We start from the raw sequence: 15,892 nt of genomic DNA on the forward strand, positions 1-15,892 counted from the left end.
ATGCCAGACCCTAGAACCTGTTCGACAGCTTATGAAGACTAAATTAGAAAGTTAAAATAGATAAAACTTTTTGCACACTATTATCTATTCACTTTCGACCTAAATAAAATGCATTTTAATGACTAGTCGCCACTTTCGTGTGAGCAGTATTTCATTAATGTTGACTAGATGAAAACGGCCTTAATTGTTAAATAATGAATTTAATGAATAATAATTTGACCTTTTAAGCTATTGATAGAACTATTTTAAAATTATAAGATATATTTTACACTTTGGACTAATAAAAAGCTAATTGATCACCTGCATAAATCTTCTGTAATTATTTATATGTTACCCTTGGTCGAATAAAGTCAGATGTGATACAGAAATTGTGGTGTCGTGCAATAAGGGACCATGTGTTCAAGCTACTTTCTTTAAAGTTCACTGCATCACATGCGTCGGTATTCGCTTGATTTATCTAAGGATCTAATAAAGATAAAAAAATATATTATATAGTTCGCATTATTTGTATAATTTCTGTGCGATAAAGTTAATTTTGATCTAAAGTCACTTGCGTCCTTATTCGATCAACGGTACGAATATAAAAATGTATTACTACCTTCTCTTTGTCTCGCCACAACTTGAGAAGGATTTAACCGATTTCATCAATTTTCTTAACGTCTTCTATTAATTTCTAGGTTTTTACGAAAAAAATAATCAAGAAACTTGCGAGTAAATTATAAAATTTAGGAAACCTAAAGGGCAATACACACAGAAAGCGTGCGCGGGTCGGGTCGTGTCCGCCGCGTGAGCCGCGCGGTTCGTTGTATTCACACAGAGAGCGGGCGCGGGCCCGCAGCGGCTATCAATGTTGCCAGTTTAGTGACTTAGTCCCTAGAAGTGACGACTTTTGCTTAAATCTTAGCGACCGCAAAAAAGTTTTGACGACAAAAATGGTTTACTGGCGACTTTTGGAGTACAAATTAAAACAGTTCTAGAACCAATAGATACGACATTTTTGTCAACTCGACACAGAATTATACAGTGCCGGGAGATATATGTGGAAAACGACCAACGCGCTTGCGCATCAAGGTCAAACTTTATTTACTTACCTAATTAAATCCAATTTATGTAATGATGGGCGATGGATGAAATGAAATAAAAGTGACTGATTTTTTTAAATCGACAGGAATAAGCTTATACTAGTCAATGGAAAAAAATATCAGATTTTTCTGTAGTACCAATAAATTAAAAAAATTAAATACTTAGATTTTATTCTCGCCAAAATGAACTAGCTACTGCGCATGAATACGGTTTTTAGGGTTCCGTAGCCAAAATGGCAAAAACGAAACCTTTATAGTTTCGCCATATCTGTCTGTTCGTCTGTCCGTCCGCGGCTTTGCTCAGGGACTATTAATGCTAGAAAGCTGTAATATTGCACGGATATATATAAAAACTATCCCGACAAAATGGTACAATGACAAACTTAAAAAAAAAAAAAAAAAATTTTTTTTGGGTCCCTCCCATAGACGTAAAGTAGGGGTTTTTTTTCTCATCCAACCCTATAGTGTGGGGTCTTTTAAATAAAAACCATTAGGGAGTTACTAAGATGATTTTTCGATTCAGTGATTTGTTTGCGAAATATTCAATTTTAAAGTACAAATTTTCATTAAAATCGAGTTTTAGGGGTTTTCAACAAGCTTTAGGGATAAATATTTTTGAGAGTTGGTAACTGTGCGCTCGGCCCGCGCGCTGTTTGTGACGACGGGCGACGGGCGCGGGCCCGCGCACGACCCGCGCCCGCGCCCGCGTTCTGTGTGAAGGCGTCCATATACCGCCATGCAAATACGCCCGTCGCGGGCCCGCGCACGACCCGCGCCCGCTCTCTGTGTGTGTTGCCCTTAACGGCTCAGGCGAGAAATATCCGTTTTCCTAAAATGTATTTTTCGCAAAATGTCTGCTTTTCGTCAACACGTGTTTTGCATAATGTCAGCTTCTCAAAATGTCAGCTATTTAAAATTGCCTGTTTCCAAGAATGACAATTTTTGTATAATGTTCGCTTTTCAGAAAGTGCTTATTCTCAAAATGTCTGCAACCTCAAAATATCCGCCTTCTTATAACGTTGGCATTCCAGAAAATCTTATTCCCAAAATCATCATCATGGTCTTCAAATTTCATCTAAATCGGTTCAGCGGTTTAGCCGTAAAAGAGTAACAGACAGACAGACTGAGTTACTTTCGCATTTATAAGCATTGATTTCGTAGATATTTATGTTATCAAAGAGTAAGTATGTAAGCAATTAAACTTTTTACATTTAGAACATTGATTTGAAAATAAAGCAGACATTACGGGAAAACAAACATAACAAGCCTATTTAAAAAAGTGAACATAACGAGAAAGCAGAAATTATGGTAATGCTAATATTATAGGAATGTAAACATTATGAATAGACGACTTCCTGTGGTTGTACACATTTTAAATAGCTGACATTTTGAGAAAGCTGACAAAATAGAGGTGCTAACATTGTGAAAACGCAGACGTTTTGAGGACTGAATATTATCTAGATAATAATATACATTATTTCACAACGATTGATTGAATGAGCACGAAATTTTTCACTACATTGGTATACTGTTACGAAGTCGAGAAATCCCCTTTTTATAATGAATGGTACCATCAGCCAAATATGTGGTCTACCACCCGAAAGTTAATAATCGTTTGCATGTCATAAATAATAAGGCCAATAGACGTGTCTGTCAACTTGAAAGTTCGACTTTAGCGACATATTCATTTGAAACTTGTTTAAAAATTTATAGACCATTTATTTGGCTGATCAACTATGCCGAATGTTCGCCCGAATTTTCGTTTCGGTAAAAATATATACCGAAATTCGGCCGAATAGGTACCTATACCTATTCATATTCGGTGAAACCCATGTTCGGCCCATCTCTAATTATAAATGCGAAAGTTTGTGTACTGGACGGATTTGGGTAAAAATTGGTATGTAAATAGCGGGACATCTGGAATAACACAGGTAGGCTACTTTTTATCCCGATATTCCCACGAGAAATTTGTAGCGTTTGTTTTTAATGCAATGTCAACGAAGACCATGATGTAAATTTAGGAATTCCCACGGTAACTTTGGTTTGTTACTTCTTCACGCTTTAACGGCTGAACCGATTTGGATGAAATTTGGTATATTGATAGCTAAGCGTCTGTAATAACATGTAGGCTACTTTTTTTTAACTCGATATTATCACGGAGTCGCGATAAAACCTCGACTATAATTGTTGGGAATTCCCATCTAAAAAAATACACGGAAATTTTAATTCAATACTGGATCCAATGGTTTACACGTGCAAAGCAGCGGTTAAACTCTGGTATCTTATATCTCGAAACGAGTATTTCTTGTATATTTAGATATTTCGGAAAGCTCCAAAACGGCTCTAACGATTTCGATGAAAGGGACCCCAGACCTAAAGAATGGAAAACGTGGTTTCAGTTAATATGCTCAGATTTTTATATGTTACAGATTTCAAAGTCCTGAACAAAAGTCTCTTAGAGTGCTACCTCTGTTTCGGAGTCCCTTTCAGAGTTTAGTTTAGTTATTTAGAGATTTTTGTTCAGGACTTCAAAATCTATAACCAGGGTTTGGATTTTTCATCGCATGGTAAGATGATAGAAAACTATTGAGTCAATATTAAAATTAAAACTTTAGTCATATTCATACTCATTATCATTCATTGAAATATCAGCAAAAGATTATAAATAAAAATGCTAAATGCCACACCATGTTTATTACATTATGGGCCAAATAATAAAAATAATTATGAACAGTAAGTAAGCTCCTAGTTTGTAATGTACATAGAGCATTTAGCTACACGAATAATTGTTTCAAAATCTTCACAAGGTATAACGTGTGTATTGTCCATTTAAAAATTGCAATTGTAAAATGAGTAATAATGGCCACTTTTTCCATATTTTCAGGAGTAAAACGGGTTCTATATTCGTTAAAAATCCACTTGTAACTTGAAAAAGATCGTTCTTCGAACGTCCAAACGCTAGAGTAGCATATTCTAGTACTCGCTCAAATACGGTATTTGACAACTCCTGATTTTGCCATTTTGAGAAGTTGGCATCTGTCTTACTTATTTCAATGAAGCCCGGATTTATATTGAGTACTTTTTCCAAATTATCTTTAACGGTCTCAGGGACAAAAATTGTTAAAAATTGTCTAATCTCATCTATTATTTGAAAACTTCGCTTTATAGGAATATTGGTACACTGTAATTTTGTAATCAATTCGTTCATAATTAATTATCCTTTATAAAACTAAGCTCCTTTGGCATATTTATAATGCAGTTTGAGCGTTTAATATTGCGACGGTATCTCAATGTAAAAATAATATTTCTTTATTTTTTCAAAATGATTTGATTTTGAAACACTCATTCCTGTAGCTACATGCTCTATGGATATTTCAAACTAGGAGCTTACTAAAGAGCGTTTATACCTGCTGAGCTGGCAATGTTGCATTTTTGTTAGTTTTTCTCGATTATTCCATAACAAATTAATGAAAATTAAAAATATTTTCTAATAGAACACTTTAATGTATAAGTTAATGTGTATACTCCAATAATTATTCGTGATAGACTTTTATATTCCTTAAAAACGAATTAATGTTTATGACTGGTTTTTAAAGAAAATAAAAGTCTATAACGAATAATTATTGGAGTAGACATCTATATATATAAAAGAAGAAACTGACTGACTGACTAATAGATCAACGCACAGCCCAAAGTGCTGGGCCTAGAAACTTGAAATTTGGTACAGGGGTTCTTTTAATGATGTAAGTGAGCACTAAGAAAGGATTTTTAGGAGAAAAGTGAAATAGGGGGGTGAAATTTATATGAAATTTTCTCATTTCTGGATTTAGAAGTATGAAAATAGAAGTTTAAGTTCTCGATTACAATTAAAAATTATCTGTCTAGATGAAATAGATAAAATTTCCCTATAGAGGGGTAAAATGGGGGAGTAAAGTTTGTATGGAAATTTTCTCATTTCTGGACTTAGAAGTATGAAAATAGCCATAAGTTCTTGATTAAAATTAAAAATTATCTGTGTAAGTGAAATGGATAAAATGCCCCCTAAAGGGGTAAAATGGGGGGTACAGTTTGAATGGAAATTTTCTCATTTCTGGAGTTAGCATTATGAAAATTGGTATACTTACACACTTTCGACTTATTAGGGGGGAGTTTCTATGAGACTTCCTTATTTCTAGACTAAAAATATGGCTGGTCACAATTTAAAATGATCCGTATGATATTGGCGAGTTCAATAGGAGAGGCGGTTTTCATATAAAATTTACAACTAAAATGTGGAAATTAAATTGATATTTAAAATGATGTGTGAAATAAATTTGCAAATAATTATGCAGTAGGTACTTACCTAACTTAAAAATTACTCATCAGGTTGTGCATAATAAAATCAATAATATTATTAATATAAGCGTAATTTTTGTGTGAGTATCCGTGCTTATTTATCTTTTACCTATTTTACAAAATATTATGTACAGTGCAATTTCGAATATATACTTCGGGTTCTAGTCTAGAGTAAGATTCGGTTCTCGCCGGAAGCACACAAGATAATTAATTTACTCTCATACTTTGCATAAAACTTTTCATAAACTACCTTCAAAACTGGTAAAAAATGTTGTTTATAGCGAAGTACTTTAATAAACTGTTACCTATCGTTTACGGCAGTACTTTGCTATGCACACAGATACAAATGTCACAATTATAATGGGGAATAATTAAAAAATATGCCCTGATAACTAAAGTACACGCAGACGAAGTCGCGTGCAAAAGCTAGTTAACGTATATATTAAGAAGCCAACAACATTATTAATTTTCATTCAATTTTTATGGAATAATAGAGATAAACTAACAAAAATGCAACGTTGCTAGCTTAGCTGGTATAAACACTCTAATGTTCATATTATTTTTATTATTTGGTCCATAATGTAATAAACATGGTATAATATAATTTTTATTATAATCTTATGTGATATTTAAATGAATGATAATGATATGAATATGACTAAAGTTTTAATTTTAATATTGACTAGAATAGTTTTCTGTCATTTTACCATGTGATGAAAAGTCCAATCCCTGTCTATAACATATCAAAATCTCAGGTTATTTAACTGAAACCACATTTTCCATACTTTAGGTCCGGGGTTCTTTGCTATGTGGGGCGTGAGGGTCATCAGGTATGAACAATCGATCTAGCATGGGCTCATCTCTGGGAAAACGCGTGTTTCGAGTTTCAGCCCGAGCGAAGCTCAGTCACCCAGTTATTAGAATAATATAACAAGTGAACTCTTATTTTTGTATTTATTTAACTTCTACTCATAACTGGTATATTTTTAGGATTTTTTTTATTCATTTTTATTACCTATGTACTAAATTTTACAAATTGAATGTCATAGAAGCTCCCAATTTATTTACACTGGATATGATTTTATGGTGAGAGCTGTGTGAAATTACTGAATAAACATGCTAAAAATAACTTGTTCAATTGATCTTCAAGTCTGTTGTACAATTCTTACAGATGAATTATGCAAGCTGTTTTATAATACAAATACATTACTTGAGTTTGTAATACTATTGTTTACAATATTACTGGAAATATTGGTAAACAATTGTCATAATACAAACATGTCAATATTTGGATTGTTATTATAATATATAGGTAACATGGATTACATTTTTTTAATAAAGTACAATAAATGGTAATCTGATTACTATGTAACCCTTGATAAAATGTTTATACCTATTGTAAACAATTCTAAAGTCAACACCACTTTTATATTTGGATACCTCTCTTTACCTTTACATAGAAAAGTTTACAGGGCTAGTGTTATCTATAAAAAATCCATCCAAACAATATACACAATACTGTATATTTTTAAATTGCCTACTTGGTTAAAAATTACTCATTTTACATATTGCATGATATTTAACCGAGACCAGACAGCACCAGTAGAACATTAGAGTGATGGTACAGTGACATTAATACTAAATTCCTCACAGACGAAGACTCATAATAATTTCAACTCCAATTTAGGAAACATACAAGCTGCCAAATCTTAATATATTTACTTGGTGATAAGTATTACACCAAAATTAAGGCTTGTCATCATTATTGAATATATTTTTTGAAATATTATCTTCCCGACTATTATACATGAACACTGGAAAGCCTGAAAGTAACAATGTAATTTAATGAGTAACAGACTGAATACTGACCTTAACTGTCTCTCCATCGCATGCGAGTGTGACATCACAGAGGGCTTCTCTCTGCAGCAAGCTAGCTAGCACGTCTGTCAGGTTGTTGGGGTGGTTGTTCCAGCGCAAGCAGAATTGCTGGTCCATGATAGGTGCTAGTGTCAGTGACCGTGCTGCAAGCAACAGTTAACATTATCCAACACATACTTTTTTTTCACTTAAAATTTGTAACAGGATTTTGCAAAAAATTATACACATAACACAAAACAGTTAACCACTCACAACAAACCTAAATTTGCATTACATTATTTAAACAGCCGGTAATTAGTGTCGTGCTCCGGTTATCAAATTTACATTAAGATACTAGGTAGGTATGTGTAAAAAAAATTGGCGGCCATAGGGCCTAGATAGGAGAGCGGAGAGATAAGTGACATCAGCGGCTCGAATTAATGGGGGCCGCGAGCTTACTGTACAGCACATTGACAGTTAGCCGCCGACACATGTCTACTTGTTGCACGCTCCAAACACGAACCATACATTATGTAATTTAACTCCAGAAGGCAGACGACGGGGCCAGCGACCCTACGGGACGCGGAAACCTCTAGCCGCTTCTATAAACGAGTTTAAAAAGTAGTACCGCTGGCCAAAAAAATCGCAACATGCTGACACCGTTATAATCGCCAAGCTGGATGTCCCAGTTGCTAACACTAAACGCGTGATTTCTGGAATTCGAGGATGCACCACTGATTGTTTCTTCACACAGATCATCCCGCATGTCTAGAAGTAGGTAACCAAAGACGTACGGGATTTCTAAACGCGTAGTTGTGTCAACTTTGGCAAATCGTAGCGCCATTTGCCGATCCCTATCTAGAATCTGGGTAAAAACTATCAATCAACACTATTTTTTTTTCTAACACTAGACTAAATCACAAACACAAACTGAAATCAACTTCGAGACGCACAATTAAGTCAATAATTCCTAACTCACCATTTGCAAAATTTTTGCCATCACAAACGCCACCCGACCCCTACCTTGCACTGTCTTTTTGACCACACACACATCTCGATTTCCGCAATGTTCACGGCCTTCGGAATATCTTTCACATCAATCGGCCAGTATTCGCATTTCGCAATACGAACTTCATGCCTTACAAATTGGCGCTAAATTTAAAATATTTAAGTCTAATTTATCTGTTACTGTACATTTATCATTGATTTTTGTGACATTAACGGTATATTACAATCAAAAATCCAAATATAGATTATTTCCAAAACATAAAATTGCAAAATAATCGTTTATTCAACGAAAATTACCAAAATTCCCACGGCCATAGATACAGAATTGAGGTTATAACGTGAGAATAACACAGAAACTAAATTAAGGATTCAAGTTTTTATCCATGTTTTCAGGTAATATTCCTCTCAATATGAATGTTTCTTTGATTTAAATCTATGAAATTATTATATGAGACTGAAATTCAATGGTTAAAGCTTTATTAACATTGGCCTTGACATTCTCTCTTCATCGCAAATTTGCACATCCGTGCATAGCGCGGTACAGCAGCGCCATCTTCCCGGACATTTGCCCCACAGATAACAGTACATTCCGTTTCATGTTTCTAATGTATTAAAAGAGATGGCGCCATAAGTCGTCGTGATTGATAACGATAAAGATAATAAAAAACCGCTGGTTTAGTTTACATACTGATGCATAAAAACCAGTAATCAGTGTAGCTTTCCTTCCTTTACAGCTAAAACTCGCCGATGACATGTTTGAAGCCAAATAATAGTTTTGTGTCTATATTTTAACACAATTTATTGATTTAACTTTACGTTAGTTAGGCGCTAGCGTCGCACCGCGAATTAAATAAATAGGTGTATGGTGCAACGATCTGTGTTTATTAAGAACACGAATGGTCATGATCATATTTAGTGCTCAAATTGTTATTTAGGCTAGTGACGCCTAAATTCATTCAGAACCTAGACATTGGACGCCTAGCTACTTAAGAACACTGGCGACCTCTTTTATTATTTGCCAGTACCTAGATAGATTTGGCTTGGCGTTTATAGGGTCACTGAACTTAGAGTTTTTTAGACTGCACGTGGTCTGTTAACAACGTGACAACAGTTACAATATATACAAGGTATTTAGGGTGCGCTTAATTTCAGTCGCTTCTTAGATAATTATATTATTAGGTGTCTAGATTGGTATCGAAACCATCTATAGGTATGTTATGCATGTCCCAATTTTGAGTAAAATGGAGTAAAGTCTCAAACTATGGCCAACCCACCGAGCGACCAAATAGATAGAGGTAAGTGAGAACAAAAGTCCCTCGTCCCTTTATGTATGTAGGTAGGTACTTAACAAAAACCGGCCAAGAGCGTGTTGGACACGCCCGAAATCGGGTTCCGTAGCCATTACGAAAAAATTAAGTAGTATTTTTCTAAATGTGAAAGTACCTAACACTGCCTGTCTTTCTGTCTGCACAATACACACAACTACGTTACGTATTTTGTGCTGTCTGTATCTGGCTGTCAGTTTCCTCTTCACGTTTCAACTGTGGAACAGATTTCGATGAGGTATGAATAAACTTGAGACACTGAGGTCATAGGATAGTTTTGACTCTAGAAAATTTTATAGTTCCTGCGATAAACGAATTATTCGCACACGAAATCGTTTACCTACATAATAATTTATACCTACTGCTTTAACCAATGATATAGTTCTATATTTAGCTGAACTTGTTTGCAATTATTGCAACATAACAAGTATCAGGGTCACTAGGTTTGTTTAAATTTTGATCAACAACAAGGTAGGTATACGTACCTAGTTTCTGCACGATTTTATTATTTTGCCTTGGATTCGCATCGATTTTTTCCTCTTGTGTATGTATAACGTAATTGTAGCTATTTACTAGTATTCAATAGACTTACAAATTTTACAATATCTCTATATTTCAATGCAATCTCTTCGGAGTACAATCTAGTCTTAAAACATCACTAAAACAACGTTACAAGGTACCTAATCTATTTATTTAATTGAACAGTGCATTTGAAACAGTGTAAAAAACTCTGTCTAGCTATAGGATTAAATCAAATTTCATCACACATTTCATAAATGTTGGTTCGTATCGAAGCCGTATCTATAGACATACTCGTAACATTGTCCGTGGTCCAATTTGGGATATGATTATTGATTATAGTTTTGTTACTGTGTTGCAGTGCAAATAATCATTCCACTTGATTCATGCGTTACTTCAATGGAATTATCAACGCACTTCTGCGTCGCGGGCAACAATCTGTTCATTACCGAGATGAGATGAGATGAGAGTGGCTGCTCGTGTCAGTCGATAATGTAATGCAGTGCAAATGAGTCAATCTCCACCGGGCCCCGGTCACACGCTACCATTAGGAAATCGATTCCTTCCACGCAACCATATTGCCGCTCAATTTAATATTAATCCTTCTAACTCTACTACAATCTCATCCACTAATCCACTGGCATTCCTCAATCGAATCCAAATTGACTGCATCTTGAATCTCAATTAGGATTTCACCTGTGGTTTATTTTAGTGTTAGTTCAATCCGTAGTTTTTACCACGAGCGCCGCAAACTAATACTAGTACGGCGGGAAAGGAAAGTCGAGTTCGCACTTAATTTTCCAATCTAAACAATAGAAATTCAGCGGGTGCGCGGCCCGCGGGACGTCGATCTATCTCTATGTAAATTACGGGGCAAATCATGCCGCCTTGTGTTCGCGGGCACGCGGCGAGGCCGCTCGCCGCTCCGTTTATATGTCACCTAATCAAACCTAATGGGCAATATTTGACAACAATTTAAGGATTCTAGTTGCGTCTGGATAGGTTAATTGATTTTATTTGAGCATGCGTCCGTTAACCAGTTCGAGAGTGTCGAGGTGGCGTTTTGCGATGGTAAAGTTTTGGAGGGAAACGTACCTACACAAAGTTAACAACACACGTTAACACAAGTGGTACCTACTGTGGCATACTTCCCTGATTATCGACCTGGTGAAATTCGCCTTATTGAATATTATTTTCTAAATTACCCAAGGGAAAACTTACCGTCTCATTGATGTATAGAATTCGCTGTTGCAGTATGCGCGTAGTTTCTGTTTTGATGACATCTTGGTTACCGTCAGGCGTTGAAATTCTCTTGATTGGAACCTCATAATTGCAATCGCTTAGCGTATCTTAGTGTGGTAGTGTGTTAAGGTGGTTTCCAGTGTTGGTTCTAATTGCAAATGCTTGTGACCTCACTTCATACAAGTTTGAATATGGCGGCGTTTGCAGTGGAACACGCATCTTGCGACGATGCAACGAAGAAACAGACAGGATCGAGACACGTAGCAGAGAGACTTTATTTATAAGCTTGTGTAGTTTGACTACTAACTAGTGGAATAAGCCTCTCAAAACGTCAGATTAAGTCATTATACCGGAATTTATAAGTTACACATATGCCGTAGAAATTATAGTTTAGTATATATTATACAAAAGGTTAATTTACGAATTAGGGTGGACGTTGTGGCGAAAAAAGCCATTTTAATTTGATGTTGAGAGAAGTCCATGAAGAGTATTTCATAGTAAAAATCATTCAGACTAGTTAGGAATCGTCTTATAATGGAGAAGAAAGAATTTATTTTCGTGGGGTTGGTTTAAGTTTAGGTGAAAGCTCAGTTGGCAGACTACCAGCTCGGTTAGATGACAGCTGACAGGTGGCTCAAAAGCTATGGAAAGGGACCAGCCAAAGTGATGTGAAATTTAAGAGACCTTTAGCCGGCGGGTGGTTTTGGCTGATTTAATTGATTTTAAGTAGAGTGTAAATTAGATATACAATCGCACAGCTTCCTGGACATTCGCATTTGCATCCTGAAACATATTAAATAAATAAGCACTCATTAATAAAAGTTAGTCATTTAAATAACTATGTACTAATTCAAGAAGATATCCGGTAAGGAAAATTTGAACTCATCGTATTTTAAATAACGAAATAACTATTAATAAATCATCTACTATGAGACCAATAATATAGTAATAATTTTTACTACTGTTAAAGTTTTATTGTAAAAGAAAATGTTGGGCTGAGTATGAGAAAGGCATTGGATATTTTCAGGTTTAGGTGGAAATAAAATAAATCCGAAAATAATAGGTCTGCTTTTAAGTTCTCATACAATAAAATTGTTATTGCCATAAGCTGTAAAATCAAATGGTCTTATACGAATAATTTAGTCAGTTGAAATGCTTAGTTCCTGCATTGGACCTCCCTCCATACCTAAATGAGTTCTGCAAGATAATTATGCAAGTGGATCTTTTAGTTCAATGTTCATTCTCGGCGGTGCTATCGGTTGTAGACCGTGAGCAGAGCAGGAAAACAAACATTTTTACAAAATTACCTGACACTTGAAGTTGTTTTTCGAAATGAAGTGTTTTAAACAAAAATTAAGAATTATCACGAGACATCCGTGGAATTATCGTGGAAGAATTATCCGTGGTGGCCTAGTGGTTTGACCTGTCGCCTCTCAAGCAGAGGGTCGTGGGTTCAAACCCCGGCTCGCACCTCTGAGTTTTTCGAAATTCATGTGCGGAATTACATTTGAAATTTACCACGAGCTTTGCGGTGAAGGAAAACATCGTGAGGAAACCTGCACAAACCTGCGAAGCGATTCAATGGTGCGTGTGAAGTTCCCAATCCGCACTGGGCCCGCGTGGGAACTATGGCCCAAGCCCTCTTGTTCTGAGAGGAGGCCTGTGCCCAGCAGTGGGACGCATATAGGCTGGGATGATAGTAGTTCTCCATACCATCTCAAATGTATCAAATAGTTCTCGTATCGAAGGTATCGTGGGCTTCTAGAGCACGTAGTGATAATAATGATTCTTATCGTGATAACATTTCGCCATACATTTTCTAACTTATTTATATATATGAAGAATAAGTTTTGATAGAACGTTCTTAAAAAATACTGTAATCTGAAAATATTGATACGATTTCCCTTGAGCCTTGAGGTGTTAAGAGTAGAGGTATCAGTGAGAAGTTACGACCCTGTCGTTTCTTAATTACAAAGTTAGTTGATGCGTCTAGTTAAGTGCGTTTTTTCACACCTGATGAAATACAGGATGGATTCTTGTATATAGCTTATGATTTCGTAAAACTTAATCAAATGTTTAATAGATGTTGAAATGTTTATAAAAATAAGTAGAATATTTTTTATAAATAGTTTAGCTCTGAATTACATTTGCAGCCAGGCCTTTGCAGCGCGTCGTAAATATTGTATTTAATTATTTAAATTTCTATCTAGGTATAACCTGTAAGTGACTGGAAATAATATATTATTATTTATTCTCTTTTGTTCCTTCTATTCTATAATATGAGTTTTTGGGAAATAGTAGCTCATGGCTAATACAAATCGTATATTTTTATTTAGTTATATATTTTTTGTTGCATTTGTGTGTCTTTGTGGATGTGAATAATTGTCTTCTTTCATTCTTCCAATATTTTTTGTTAAATAGGTAATCTGATTTGTTACCAAACTTTTCAGTTTACTGTGAGTTTACTAGATAAATATGTAAGTATGTTAAATCCTACACACTTACGATAAAATGTATGATAATAGGTACAATCCGTGAGCTCTTAGAAAAACCTTCGGGATTCGGGGGAAATCGGAAGGATTCGTGTTGTAGAAAATGACAATTCTCTTTTTGACTTAGTAGCAATCCATCACGCGGAGAGTGCACTCGTTGTGTTTTCATTGATTTATATAGAGCAGTTAAAACCGCCAATTACTTATTTTATTAATTTAGTTTATTTTTCGAAAATTGATTTCTATGGGGAGTCAATATAAATAGGGTATTTCTGTAAATAGTCAATAACGGGAAATTGTTTAAAATTATAATGTATATAATTTTGTTTTAAAAGAAGCTGAAAGTTTCAAATATTTAAATATTGTAAATATTTTAATGAGGTTCAAGACCGAGTTATAAAAAAAGCAACGAAGATTTCGAAAAGTACCTACTAACTTTAAAAAACATTAAACGAAGCAGACCAAAAAATAATTGACATAGGTACACAAGTTCTGGAGCTGCAAAGATTTTTGTAAATCTAAATTACCACTCAAACTGAAGAAAAAGGTGATGGACTCTTGTATACTACCTAGTCTAACATACGGCACACAGACTTGGATCTTTAACAATAAAATAAAAAGTAAGATTCAAACATGTCAACGATCAATGGAAAGAAGCATGTTGAATATCAAAATCAGTAATAGACAAAAAATGGAGATATAAGAAACAATACCAAGATTATCGACGCTCTACATCACTCGCAACACCTAAAGTGGAAGTGGGCAGGACATGTGGCACGCGCACCAAAGAATAGATGGACAATACGGGCCACACAATGGGCGGGGCCGAGCAGCCACAGAAGTAGAGGGCGCCCTAAAGAGAGGTGGGTGAACGATATACGTAGTGTCGCTGGAAAAAACTGGACAAGGAAAGCAAAGGACAGGAAAGCATGGAGACAACTGGAGGAGGCCTATACCCGGAAAGGGGCCTTGACTCATAAGCTAGATTAAATATAATTTAGAATATAGGTTTTTTCTTTTTACAGTGTACAGTTAAGAAAATAAAGGCTTATTATTATTATTACTCAAGAGAAGTAGACACAGTACATAACAGCTCTATATACTTCCAAACAAAAGTAGCGTGTTAAGGCGGGGTGTTCTCTATTTAAATTAAATGGAAGAATTCCAAAATGCTGATTTTGTTTTGTTTGCATCATGGCATAATGTCATATTGTATTGAAATTATAAAAAGATAAATAAACGTAATATTATTACAGTAAGGTTTATTTTGTACTGATGGTTCAAAGTCAAAGTCAAAGTCAAAATATCTTTTCACCTCAGCACCTCAAACAGGCAGGTTTTGCTATGAGAAATCAGTGAGCAAAATCGCATTTTGCTCACTCCGTGAGACAAAGTAACTTTTTAATTATTTTTTTTAAATGCTGAGTACAGTGTTGGGTCTACTCACTGAATTCCAAATATTTGAACTTTACTTTGATCTGTCATTTCACTTCAACTCGAAAAAAGCAAGAGATAGGATCAAATTTGTCGATTACAAACTTAAATTAAATTTTTGGTATTAAAAATATATCGAAATATTTCCAAAATGTAAATTTTCCCGATCTTTTAATAAAGTATGCAACCTCGTTGCACGAAAGCCGCTTCTCTTGTTTTTTTTTAATTCCGCATACGGCCTCTACAGTATAATTATTATGTGTTAAATTGAATGATTTTTTAACAAATCTATTTATGTTTATGTAATAGAAATCTGAATAAAAATCATATTTAAAGGTTTAATTGTTCAACCTTTTCAATTACCCTGAGGTGAGGCTTTTTGCAATATTAAAAAATAAGTGTGACATTAGTACAAGAAGTTAAGATTGCATGTTATGAGTATGCGATTTGTATTGTAGCTACTGGACTCTTTTTATGGTTTTAAATGTAATTATTATATTTGATAATAATCGGATTCTATTTTAAAAAAATATGTTTGTTTTGTAAACAGGTAGGTATATGTGGTTTTATTCTTATGTTACATTTAAATTATGTTCTC

The 15,892-nt window shown here is 34.8% G+C and overlaps 1 protein-coding gene across 11 annotated transcripts in view; it reads right to left on the reverse strand.

The window, feature by feature from the left end:
- Positions 1-15,892, reverse strand: part of fru (sex determination protein fruitless) — a 99,306-nt gene that overhangs the window by 25,136 nt on the left and 58,278 nt on the right. For 7 of the 11 annotated variants that reach the window (XM_074096345.1, XM_074096344.1, XM_074096335.1 and 4 more), the window contains exon 4: positions 7,287-7,438. In XM_074096345.1, coding sequence (XP_073952446.1) covers positions 7,287-7,438 — 152 coding nt within the window. Of the gene's footprint in view, positions 1-7,286; positions 7,439-7,902; positions 8,215-8,253; positions 8,365-11,347; positions 12,152-15,892 lie in introns of those variants that run through there. The other 4 variants (XM_074096341.1, XM_074096340.1, XM_074096339.1 and 1 more) reach the window with 3 other exon arrangements.

This window comes from Choristoneura fumiferana, chromosome 13, assembly GCF_025370935.1.
Source record: "Choristoneura fumiferana chromosome 13, NRCan_CFum_1, whole genome shotgun sequence".
In the NCBI taxonomy this organism is placed as follows: Eukaryota; Metazoa; Arthropoda; class Insecta; order Lepidoptera; family Tortricidae; genus Choristoneura; species Choristoneura fumiferana.